This window comes from Echinops telfairi, unplaced genomic scaffold (assembly GCF_000313985.2).
Source record: "Echinops telfairi isolate 266 unplaced genomic scaffold, ASM31398v2 ScPeMD7_4;HRSCAF=17, whole genome shotgun sequence".
NCBI classification, from domain to species: domain Eukaryota; kingdom Metazoa; phylum Chordata; class Mammalia; order Afrosoricida; family Tenrecidae; genus Echinops; species Echinops telfairi.
In genome coordinates this window covers 39,665,173-39,678,801 of record NW_022103900.1, presented here as the reverse complement: position 1 = coordinate 39,678,801, position 13,629 = coordinate 39,665,173, and the positions used below count along the sequence as shown (strand labels likewise).

At 37.8% G+C, this 13,629-nt stretch overlaps 1 protein-coding gene across 1 annotated transcript in view; it reads left to right on the top strand.

The window, feature by feature from the left end:
• The window catches only part of MAP3K2 (mitogen-activated protein kinase kinase kinase 2), a 60,173-nt gene that overhangs the window by 43,136 nt on the left and 3,408 nt on the right, over positions 1-13,629 (top strand). Inside the window, exons 12-16 of the mRNA XM_045298323.1 lie at positions 1,118-1,266; positions 1,637-1,768; positions 9,724-9,853; positions 10,427-10,515; positions 12,113-12,198. Coding sequence (XP_045154258.1) covers positions 1,118-1,266; positions 1,637-1,768; positions 9,724-9,853; positions 10,427-10,515; positions 12,113-12,198 — 586 coding nt within the window. The remainder of the gene's footprint in view (positions 1-1,117; positions 1,267-1,636; positions 1,769-9,723; positions 9,854-10,426; positions 10,516-12,112; positions 12,199-13,629) is intronic.

The following is a 13,629-nucleotide window of genomic DNA, read 5'->3' as shown; positions in this document are numbered from 1 at the left end:
AAAAAAAAAAAAATTCCTACTGGACCTAAGAGGTAGAATTAAAAATGCCCCATTTTTTAACTTTTCAAAAATGCTATATTGTTTTAGGTGCCATTGAGTCTGTCCTGACTCAGAGCCACCCTGTGTACAAAAGAACAGAACACTGCCCGGTCTTGTGTCAGTTGTTATGTTTGAGTCCATTGTTGCAGCTGTTGTCAAGCTTTTGTCCAGTGTCTGCCCACTTTGTCAAAGGTCTTCCCTTTCATTGGCCTTGTACTTTACCATGCGTGATAGCCTTTTTCAGAGACAGAAACATGCCTAAATACATGAGATAAAGTCTCACCAAGCTTGCTTCTAAGAATCCTTCTGGTTGTACTTCTTCCAAGATGGATTTCTGGGTGCTAGTAAGTCCCAAATCTGAAGTTTAGCCATCCAGCTGGAAGATCCTTTTTATCCTCATCCACAAGGCTGCAGAAGTTGGTAAAATTTCCATCAGGAAAACAAATGTTGTTTGATAGGAGTAACAAAAGCTGTGGTTCAGAGAGCTATATTAATCATTCTACATTGGAGGAGTGTTCTTTTTTATTCGGGGCCAGCTTTGGTCTCGGGTACATTGGCTCTCTGTCCCTGGTTTTCACAGAGAGGCTTCCTTACTGATTCTGCTCTTCTTCTAGCCTATCTTTCCTTAGATTCCGAGTTGATTGCTCTCTAATACCAATTTTGGAGGGTTGAAGAAATTTGTCAGGTTGTCGATTATGCATTTTTATTTAGATGGAAGAGATGTGCTCTCTTTCCAATTTTAATTAGAGGCAGAAGTTGAAAAACTAATTACATCTATTATTTCAGTAAAGATTAGAAATAGTACATATTACAATCACTGGCATATTAGATTCTATGAACAAGAAAAGTATCATTAGAAAAGAATGTCATGAGGATGTGAATCTTGTTTGGGTTTAAAATTCTTATTAGAGCATTGACTAAGAAGAAAAAATTCTCGAAGGTGGTAACTATTGTGATCTCAGATGGTGATTTCCCTTTAAACCCAAGCATATTCAATTAAAGATATCTCCAATGGATATTCTCATTTTGTTTTTAATCATTTGTGTGTCATCTTCTTAAAGAAAATGTTCTTTCTCAGCACCTCGTGCTCCAACCAACTGGCGCCTGGGAAAGCTCCTGGGTCAGGGAGCCTTCGGCAGGGTCTACCTCTGTTACGATGTCGATACAGGAAGAGAATTGGCTGTTAAACAAGTTCAGTTTGACCCAGATAGCCCTGAGACCAGTAAGGTAAGAATCACTGCACAAAGCTGCATCGTTACATTACTAGAAACATTTTTTACTAAAATAAATAAAACACATATATAAATACTTAAATAAATACAACACATATATAAATACAAAGTATTTAAAATAACAAATAATTGGATATCTTTAAACTGTAGATTTTTCTTTTTCTGTTTATCAGTTAAATTCCTTGTTTTTAGCATACTATTTTGGTTTTTATCAAGAATTGCTACAAATATTATTTTAGGACACTAAAATATTTATTCTATAGGAAGTTAAAATATCAGAATATCACCTTGGTGGTTCATGGAGTTTGGATTTAGTTCTTACTTCGAAATATTGTAAGGGCCTAATAATGAATTCTATCTTTCAGGAAGTGAATGCACTTGAGTGTGAAATTCAGTTGTTGAAAAATTTGCTGCATGAGCGAATTGTTCAGTATTATGGCTGTTTGAGAGATCCCCAGGAAAAAACACTTTCCATATTTATGGAATATATGCCAGGGGTAAGTTAACCAAATCTTTTGAAAAAGAGACATACTCTATTTAAAATCTTAGCAGACCAAGGAAGAACAATAAAATATCTGATTATGGAATGTGAACCTTATTTAACCTTTTGGAAGAATTTTGCATTAGAGCTTGGTAATATAATTTCATTTCTTTTCTTTTTTTTAAAATATAATTTCATTTCTCATCCTCTTCATCTATCTGTAGGAGCCCTTGTAGCAATGTGGATACATGTTGGGCTGCTAACTACAAGGCAGCAGTTTGAGTTCACCAGTTGTTCCATGGGACAAAGATGAGATTTTCTGCTTCTGTAAAAATTTACAGCCTTAGAAACCCTAGGAAGCAGTTCTACTTTGTCTTATAGGGTCTCTGTGAGTCGGAATCAACTCTGTGCAGTAGACTTTGGCTTGGCAATCAATCTATATTTGGAATTTTAAAACTTACTGTATATATGTGAGTATAAGCTGACCTGAATATCAGCCAAGGCACCTAATTTTACCACAAAAACTGCATTAAAAATGTGCCGGAAAACGTGGCTTCTACACGAGTATATACGGTACTTATTTTTGAATGCTGAATTATTCTAGACTACAGCCATTATAGCAGTATGAGCTTGGAATATTTCAAAATATCCACAGATATTTTTATTAATAAACATTAATATTTGTATTAATAGATATTGGTATTTTATTGATGTTAATCAACAAAATATTGCTATTTTAGTAATAACTATTCATTGATAAAATATTCCTTAAATATTTAAAAAATATTCATTCTGTCTGGTTTGTTAAAACTACATTCGGTGCTATACATCACAGTTAGTTGTTATTTCCCTCAATTCTTTTTTTATCTATAACAGTCAATTTATATATAACATTGATTTGACAAGACAGGCTGTTTTTGTATTGACAATTTCATCTTATGATTTGTCTAATAGCATCCTCAGTGTTTGTTAATTTTTTATTCCTTTAGCCCCAGTGTTTCCCTATAAACTGCAAGTTAGATGAAAGTCCAAATTAAATTCAAACTCATTGTGTTTTTATTAGAATACATCATGGATAATGCTGTATACTTTATGATGTATAACATCAGAAGACATTCAATTTCTGGTTATCTCACTGTTGATAATTCTAAGGTTAACTGCTTGATTGGGATGATTATCATCCTTACTACTCTATTGTAAAGTTTTATTTTTTCTTGATGACCAGAAAGTGATCTGTGGTATTACGTTGGCATTTGAATGGCCCATTTTTTCTCTTTCAGTAGTTTAATTGACATAGTTCACAAATTATACGATTCAATAGTGTATTCATATTAACAGAAAGAATTGTATGCTCATCACCACAATCAATTTTAGGATAGTTTCTTCTTTCTGTACACATTGTTGTTAGCTCCCCATTTTCCCCCAGCCCCCCGTTCCGTGCCCCTCCCAAACCAAACAGAATCACTGCCATGAAGTCAGTGCCAACTCATAACAACTAGAGGACAAGGTAGAACTGCCCCCGTGAGTTTCCAAGACTGTCTATCTTTACAGAAGTAGAATGCCCCACCTTTGTCCCTCAGAGCAGCTGATGGTTGTGAACCTACTGACCTTGCAGTTAGCAGCCCAACCTGTAACCACTACAGTACCAAGACTCCTGCCATGCCCCTAGGAAAATATTAATTCAGTTACTGTTGCTATAGATTTCCCTATCCTGAATTTTCGTATACAGCAAAACATATAAAACCAAATAATAAAGAAAAACAACGACAAATCAGAAAAACCTCTATAGAAAAGACAGCGGAAAATATTAAAAATGAAGATAAATATAAAATGGATTAAACGGGCAATCAAATGACAAAGTGTCACATTCTAGCCAAACTACATCAGCAGTGATACCCTGTAATACACTCTGCCTGATAACAAGGCCATTCACATTCCTGCTCCATAGTCAGAGGGAGTTCAGGAGACTTAATCCATATGGAGAACCTGCAAAATGGATTTTGGGTTTTATTCCATGCTTTGTCAGTCATCACACAGTGTTTTTAACACAAATTGATCTTTCTTGCTTGAGTCAGTGTGTGTTGCAAAATAAGGATTTGCAAAATGTGATTTTCAAATTTTATCATTTCTCCTTACAAAAAACCGTATGGAGGCCACATCTGACCTCTGGCTACTCAAGGGAGGAAATCCATCTCCACATCAGCCCAAGACTAATTGTCACCAGGCAGAGGTCAGGCATGCCTTTATCCCTCATCTTTCTTTTCCTTATTCTGATACCAACAGTTCCTCCCACGACATTCTACTTATCTGTTGGGTTCACTAATTCGTTGCACTGGCCACAGAGAATGCACAGATAACACTCACAGTCATGGGGGTTTATTAGGGAATTGGATCAGAAAGCATTAACAATGTAATATTTTGTTTATAACAGCACCTCCTCTCAGTCAGCAGTCAGGGTTCTCTCTGGTCCTCAGTGGTCTGGTCCTCACTGTCAAGTAGATTCAGTGCTGCTCCTCTGTCCTGTCCCATCGTTTCCTTGGCTAGGCTTCTGATCTCTGTGTGTCATGGCTTCTGCTTCCTCTGCACTTCATGCAGGGAGGGATATCACATGTGCTCTGCTAGTGGCTCTTCTTCCATGATGGCCCAGAGAATTCATTATTTCTCTGCTTCTGATGGCTATCCTTATACATAGAGAGATGGCAACCAATGCTAACTAATCTCCTCTATTAATATTTCATTCATCCTATTTGGATAGTCCCACCTAATTGTTAGGTCAGTGGAGTTACAGAGACATGGATGCCTAAACTCCAAACACACTACCATCCAGTCTATTCTGACCCATACCAACCTTATAAACTGCCCCTGTAGATTTCCAAGACTAACTCTTTAAGGGAGTAGAAAGTTTCATCTTTCTCCCAAGGAGCGCTGCTGGTTTTGAACTGCTGACCTTGTAATTAGCAGCCCATTGCATAACCACTACACCAGCAGGGTTCCTTAGCGACATGGATAGAAGAGTTAAAAAAGTTGGATAAAACATGGATAAAAAAGTTCACTGCACTCCTATATTACTTTTAGGATTTGTAGAGTACATTTAATGCTAATAATTTTCTGGTAGTAATTTTATTTCTATTTAAATGTGCATGCATTCCTATAATTTAACAACCAATTTTTTAAAAGGAGTTTAATGTATAGATCTTTAAGGGGATAGCTAAGGAGTCCTGTTGGTGCAGTAGTTAAAGCATTCACCTGCCAACTGAGAGGTCCGAGTGTGGCACTGGAACCCAACAGCCTTTCTGCAGGAGAACAATGTAGTAGTCTGCTTCTGTGGAGATTATGTAGCCTGAAAAGTTCCCTACTGGAAAGTTGTAGGATCTTTGTACGTTGGAATCAACTCCATGGCAACAGGTTTAACATGTTAAATGTAAAGGTGTAGCTCATTAGAATTGAATGTATAAAGTTACAATTCAGCGTATGATTCAGTAGATCAGTGCATCAGTAGTGACATCAGCAGTAACATGAAGTATTATCCCAATTCTGCCTTACAAATCTGGCAAGACCAGAGGATGTACACGGGTACAGATAGGAACCAGAAACACAGGGAATCCAGGATGGATGATCCCTTCAGGACCAGTGGTGAAAGTGGTGATACCGGAAGGGTGGAGGGAAGGTGGGGTAGAAAGGGGGAACTGATTACAAGGGTCTACATATAACCTCCTCCCTGGGGGATGGACAACAGAAAAGTGGGTGAAGGGAGATGTCGGAGAGTGTAAGAGATGATAAAATAATAATAATTTATAAATTATCAAGGTTCATGAGGGAGGGGAAAGCAGGAAGGGAGGGGGAAAACGAGCTGATATCAAGGGCTCAAGTAAAAAGCAAATGCTTTGAGAATGATGATGGCAACAAATGTACAAATGTGCTTGACACAATGGATGGAGGTATGAATTGTCATAAGAATTGTACAAGTCCCCAGTAAAATGATTTAAAAAAAACAAGACCACAAAGAAATTAAGACAGATTTATTCAATATTTATATATGTATAGAGAGGATTCAGATTCTTATTAAAAAAACCAAATTGCTTAATGTAGGCAAATTAAAATGCTTACAAAAAGAATAGAAAAATCAAACCCTGACTAATCTTAAGGTGATTAATTGAACCCTCCCACCTCACTGAGATTAGTTGACATCATGTTGCTAGGTAGTCTCTGGCCTGGTGAGGTGGGGTGAGCGTTCATTTGTACAAATCTTTACTTGTAGTCTTGAGGTTTTTAAATGATAAAAAGTACTTCAAGAAAAAACTACCCAAAATTACAGGAGTAGAAGGTCTCATCTTTCTCCCACCGAGCAGCTGGTAGTTTCAAACTGCTGACCTTCAGTTAGCAACCCAACACATAACCCACTATGCCACTCAAAAAATCAAAACAAAACTCACTGCTATTAAGTTGATGCCGACTCATAGCAACCCTGTAGTACAGGTAAGAACTGCCCTTGTGGGTTTCTAAGACTCACTTTTCACAGGAGTAAAAAGCCAACTTGCACCCAGGGAGCAGCTGGTTTCAAACTTCTGATCTTGCACTGAGCAGCCAATGTATAACCACCACACCATTGGAGTTCTTCTAGGGTTTCTATAAGTATGAGTTGAGAAACAAATTGTTAATAAAATTTTAGATAGTTGACTTAAAACTAATTTACATTACAAATGGAGATGCATAATTTTTACATGTTCAGCAATCTTCAGACCAAAATCATTTGACTATTCAAGAAGTGTTAGATTGTGTTTCACTTTAGTTACACTTGATTTTGCAATAGCATCTATCTTATTCATAGCATAGATTGTCATTAATGAAATGTAAAGGTTTGTTACAAAGTTAATAATTGATACAGCTAAATAAATTATATAGCACATAAAACTTGTATGTCAATTGTTGTCTTGGATATTCCTGAATCCTTGGGCTTGAATTATGCTTTATAATTTTGTTTATTAAATTTTATGTGATGGACTCCTTTTTTACCAAGGATCCAAACTTTGCTAAAATTTACATTCATTTTGTAATTTAAGGTGGGAGTTGGGTTATGTCGTCTTTCTTAAATTGCTTATAATGCGATAATTGCAAACTCAATGTGACAACAGTGGGTTTCTGAGTAGTTAGAACATAATTAATTACAGGACATTCTTTCTTTAGAAACAGCCAGCTCAAGCGGAGCCTTTCCTGTGGGAATATATGTGGGAAATTTAGACAAGACTTGGCATCAGGGTCTTTTTCTGGAGATAATGTTTCTACGTGTTATCGGAAGATACCAGTCCCCGAAGGAAGGACATCGTGCTTGGTATAGTAGAGGGACAGTGACAAAGAGAAAGACCCTTGATGAGATGGAGTGACACAGTGGCTGCAACAATGGGCTCAAACATAAGAACAAATGTGAGGATAGCCCAGGATTGTGCGGTGTTTTGTTCTGTTGTGCATTAGTTCTGGCAGAATCAGGTTGATGGTACCTAACAAAAACATTGCTTCTACATCTTTAACTGGAAAGACATTTCCTCAGCTTCATAATTAAGTCTTATACAAGCGTTGAGGAAAAACAGTAATAAAAAATAGAATGAGGCTCAAGCCTCAAGCCAACTATTCAGATTAACCTAACACCTCTATTTTAAATTCACTTTTCAGTACAGGAAAAATACCCCAGATTTCAAATATACTTTATAGAGACCCTTTTATTAAGTCTTAAATGGACAAAGATTATCATTCAGGAAAAGGGAAGCCATCAGCAGGTACACGTTACGGAGGCCAAATGAATTCAGCTGACTCCTGGTCATGGGGCTTGTTATAGTTGATAGAAAACAAAGGAAACCGTCACAACTCTTACTGACAGCAGGCCCCAAATGAGAGAGGGATGGGACCATGACTGGAATGTGTATACAATTATATGTTATAAAAAGGCTTGTCGTATTGGTTCTGGAGCTTTGATTATCTGGCTATGTGATCAGAATATGACTCATGACTATATGGTCCTGAATTAGTTATCAGGACCCCCAACTTTTCATTACATTATTAAGGACGTACCCAGACAAGTCCCCAAGTTCTCCTGCAAGCCTGGGGGCAATTGTCCCTCCCTGAGTGAAACCAGGAATTAGAATCTTTCCACCACGCTTCTCTGGAGTACAAACTGTCCCTCCCCCTTCCTAGGTTTGCCTGACCTGTCTAAACATAGCCATATCAGTATTTCAGTGGTCATAAAGAATTCAAAGTACGTGTGAACGTATGCTAAGAATTGAGATGGAGCTAGAGCGCCCACTGTAGATTATAGCCTTCTACAAACCAGGCGCTTTGGACTCTTAGCTCTAATACACCGTACACAGTAGATAGGATGGGGTTTACACAGCAGAGATTGCCATCAAGTCCATTTCAACTCATAGAACCCCTATGGGACAGAGTAGACCTAACTGCTCCAGACGGCTTCTTTTACTATTAATAAGGATCTGTACCCTGGAGGGCCAGAGCCAATTCACTAACTCCCACGTTAGAGGAAAGGAGAGGGGTTTTGTGTTTTTTTTTTTTAGAAGGTGCCACCAACAGTACGGAGGCCAACAACAAAACAGGTATTTTGATGGTGCCCTGTTTAAAATAAAAATATATAGAGAAAAATCACTTCTCAGCCTTTTGGCTAAGATCAAGGGCAAAATACATAGAGAATATATACTTTTTACTTTGGAATTTATATCATGGAGGTGGTGTGGGGTGTCACATACAGATGTTTGACATCATTTCAGTTTTCAGGATACCCAGGGGAAACAGTTATTGACCATGAGCAAGTAAACAGAACCAGAAGGTTCTTTAAGTCATAGGACAGCCTCAGGATGTCTTTTGACTAGTCATGTAGCAGGACTTAGCACTTTGATCACTAGCAGTTAGACTAAATAAGAGCAGATTCTCAGAGTTCTCTGTACCTTCCAAGTGACATCTGCATCCAATTTGTTTGCTTCTGAGCAATGTAGCAAGCTACTGAAAGTTCATAGAGACCGAATTAAAGCATCTTAGGCCAACTGCATGAAGTAAAGTAATTTGGGCTGCAGTTTCTAAAACTATAATCTTTATGGAAGCAGATTGCTAAACCATTCTCTTATATATTGGCTGGTAGACTTGAACTGCCCACCTTTCAGTTAGTAATCGAGTGCTTAACCCTTGTACCAGCAGAGTGAGTTTGTGGTCGAGTGCTTAACCATCGACTAATCATTGTTTAATCTTCAGGATTTGTTGAACCCGACTCTTCCCCTTCGATTGAGGTCACGGGATAGTCTCTGCCCCTTTACCCAGCTGTATATTTAGAAATTCAGATTTATTAGATCTGGTTCTAAAAGAAAGACAGGATTTTCAGCTTGAGTGAAAGAAATGCTGTTCGTGAGTTAATTTTGTTGAAGGATTTCTTTAAAGTGAAATTTTTGGTTTTATAAGTAAGAAAAACCCCAAATCAAAGCAAGATAGCTGTTACCGATTTCTGACAGTAAAAAGATTTGGATATATTTTCCTGTTCAAATTATTTGATCCCACAGGAAGCATTTCATTTTCATTTTTCAAAGTTTAATTTTCAAATTTATGTGTTAGAATCACTAGGCAAAGTTTTTCAAAAATTAAAATTCCTATGCTTTATCTCAGGCTGACTCAGCATTTTCTGAGATACTGCCATAACCTGGCTATTCAAAAGAAAATTAAAAACGAGCAATTCTAATTAATCTTTTCCATTGATTTGAACTGGTGAGTGTGTTAAGAGAAAAACTTAAAAATCTTATACATGTTCTGATTTTATCCACTCTCAATGAACATATTAATAAAACACTTAAAAATGGAGTAAGAACACCTTCTTCCTATAATTTTGTCCTCATAGCCCTGAACTAGGACACTATTAAAACTTAATATTGGAAAATGGTTTTCATTTTAAATCATACTATAGCTTTGTTTTTCTTTTTATCTTAGGGTTCCATTAAGGACCAACTAAAGGCATATGGAGCTCTGACTGAGAATGTGACCAGGAGATATACCCGGCAGATTCTCGAGGGTGTCTATTATTTGCACAGTAACATGATCGTTCATAGAGATATCAAAGGTAAGTCATGAGATAGTTTTATTTAAAGTGCATAGTTGTTTGTGTCAATGAAATAAATGAGATCATTGAGAAATACACCATTCCATTAATACTTCTACCTCTAACGTACCACAAGGAAATAGTTCTGTCTTCTCAGTGACTTGACCGATGTTCCACTAGACCAGTCTTGATATTGACATCCCCATGAATGGATAGCTCCATGACGGAGGTTCATACAATCAAAAAAAATTTTTTTTAAACAGCACATTGCGGATCCCAGGGACATGAGGGAATATTCTCAAAGGAGGAATACAGGGCAACATGAAGCAGAGTAGCATCTTGAAAGAGTTGAACATTCGGGACATATTCAATTTCCAACTCCTTAGAGAACGAGTCTGGTATTAATTCTTATAGGAGAAAGTATTACCACACATAGAAATGCTGTCTGGAGACAAGGACCTTTTCCCAGAGCCAACAAAAGGAAAAACAATTCCCTTAGGCCAGCAATCTGAATTGAAACTTTGAGTTTCCTACTCTGGGAAAGAATAAATTTCTGTTTGTTAAAGCAGTGCATTTGTGTTATTTCTGTTATAGTGGTACTAGATAACAAAGCAGTTAAAGCCACCAGTGACTCTGAGAGAGAGACTGCTTTCCATTCCTGTAAGCAGGAACAGGGAGTCTCTGTGAGTCATCATTGACCTGATGGCTGTGAGGGAGATAGTAAAGAGAACAACTGCATGGGAAAGAATAGAACTACTCCCTAACTCCCCCAAGACTATGTATTTTTATGAGGGCAGACTGCCTTACCCTCCCACAGAGTGGCTACTCAGGTGAACCACCAGTTTTTCAGTTATCAACCTTGTAATGCACCATCAAGCTCTTTGACTCAAACTGTAAGCTCAAACTCACCGCCATCAAGTCAGCGCCAACTCCTAGCAACCCGCGAGGCCAGGGTAAAACTACCCTGTGAATTTCCGAGACTGTAACTTCAGAGGAGTAGAAAGTCTCAACCTTCTCCGGCAGAGAAGCTGGTAGTTTCGAACTTCGGACCTTGTGGTTAGCAGCCCAACTAGTGACCACTACGCCACCACTCTATTTACAGATGACATGATTCTATACATAGAAAATCCCAAAGATTCCACTAGAAAGCTGCATGCACACAAAAAAGGTTGGATTCTTTACATTGACGAGAGATTTGGAAAGGAAATCAAGAAGTCAAATATAATTTAGAGTAGCTTCTAAATTAATAAAGCAACTAGGAAAGGAAAAAATTTACATTAACACCTAAAAAAGATTAAAAAACCAAGGATTTAAAAGGCTTATACAATGAAAACTATAAGCACTACTAAGAGGGGATTAAAAGGGGCTTACATAAATGGAGGGATATTTTGTGCTCATGGATTCTAAGATTTAATATTATGAAAAAGTCAATAATATCAAAAGCAATCTATAGATACCATGCAATCCTAATAAAAATTTCAACAGTATTTACTGAAATAAAAAAACTAATCATTAGTTTTATATGGTATAGAAAGAGGACCCAAATAGGCGAAGCAATGTTAAAGAAGAATGATTAAATAGGAGGCCTCACATTACCAATCTGAAAACCTATTTTAGACTGAGTTCTCTGGAAAAGCAAAGCTAATGAAATTTACACACTGCCATCAAGTCTCATGGGCATTGAGTCAATTTTGACCCAAAGCAACCCTGTAGGACAGGGTGAACTGCCTGTATATGTTTCTGAGACTGAACCCTTTCTTTACAGGAGTAGCCCAACACCTAACCCTTTCACCACCAGGGTTCCTATGTGTATGTAGAGAAAGGTTTATATCAAGAAAGTGGCTCACACAGTTGTAGAAGCAAGCAATTGCCAAATGCATGGGTCAGACATTAGGCATTAGTCTTATGACTGGCATAGCTGTAAGACTGATGAGCCCAAGATTGGCAAAAGTGAATGAATTCAAGGTTTGAAGGCCATTGACCACCCCCAGGATCAGCAGGCAGCATGGCAGGCCATTGGCTCAAGTCCAAAGAAACATGCAGTGACAGGCTAAATGCAAGATCCAGACCCAGTCAAAAAGCAAGCAAGTTATTCTATAATATCTACTTATATTGAAAGGAGGCCCCAACCTTGAGCAGATCTCATCATGGGAAATTACTATGTCTTAACTGCCAAAACACTGATCTGGCCAAGCCAAGTTGACATAAAACCTTCCTTAACTGTCACACCTACTATATTAACTTTATATTAAACAACTTTATATTAACATATTAAACTAGTTCACTCATAGGCACAGTGATAGACCGGAGAAGGAAATTAAGAACCTAGAAGTAAATCCATCCATCTGTGATGTAGTCGATAAATGGCACTTCTAGCCAGAGTTCCTTAAGTGATGTGTTATAATTCTGGACTTTATGCACATGACTATGATCTATTTTTGAAAGAGTTCTCAGTTTCAGATTTAAAGTGGGGTTAAGTCCTGACCATAGTAAAGGATGTGAATCAGGTCACACACGTTGTTTCCTTGGGGGAATCCTTAAGACTTCTTTAAGGGGTGTGACTTCAGATACCAAGCTTTGTTTTTTGGGGGGATAAGGGAACTAAAAGACAAAAACCAAATCTCCATCAAAGTATATTAGAGCCATATGGAACACACAGATAAAGCCCAGGACTTTGAAAGAACACATCCAAGCTCTCTGTCTGAATTGGTGAAGGCTGCCAAGACCAGATTCACCAGAGGCTGTGGCACCACCACTTTTAGAAGCACTGCTGAGACTTTGAGATACCTCCTCATCTGACCTCAGACTAAGGGACTATGAGGCAGAGCAACAGTAGGCTCGGCTTCCTGGCCCATGGAGGCAAAGACCAAGGGACTGTGTGGGTGAGACACTTGACTGGTAGCTGAGGAGAAGTATATACAAACACTTCTTAGTGAGGTTTTGAGTGAGTTATCATCGAGTTGGTTCCAACTCATAATGAATCTATAGGACAAAATGGAACTGCACCAGAGGGTTTCAAGGTTATAGATCTTAAAAGAAGATAAGCTCCCAAATGATTGGATCTTGAATGAGACTAGAATACACCCAGGTATGCCCAATGAAGTAAGTCAAATCAAAAAAGACAAATATTATCTGATCTCACTTTTATAAAGTGACAAGACTAGCTTACAAATATGAAGAACAATGCTCACTGTCAGATTGTAGGGGTGGGGTGGGAAGGAAATCATTCTCTAGATAGTTGTCATTTTTATTTATTGTGATGGGAAAGATAGCACTGAAAGTGGATGAAGGATGCATAGCTTGACCAAGGTATCTGGTTCCACTGAGTTTTATACCCCAAATGGATGTTTTGGTAAATGCTATTTATATATAATTTTGTTACAATAACCAAAATATGTATGTATGGATTTATACAGGCAGCTCGGGGCTATAAACTTAAACTTACATACAACCTGTAGTTAGGTATCAAACACTGTAAAGTCTATTCTATGAAAGTTTGAGGTGTTTGCGATGGTTCATAGGAAACCCTGGTGGTGTTGTAGGTAACCGTTAGACTGCTAACAACAAGGTCACTAGGTCAAACCTGCCAGCCACCCTACAGGAGAAAGACCATGATCTCTGTTCCCATAAATACGTACAGCCTTGGAAATGGTAGGGTTCGTATAAGTCAGAATTGCCTTGATAGCAATGGCTGGGTTTTTTGTTTGTTTGGACAACGTTTCATAATAACAAATGGGCTCTATTTTGCCCTTCACACCAAAACATTATTATTGTATTATTAAGTTAAAGATGTTTCA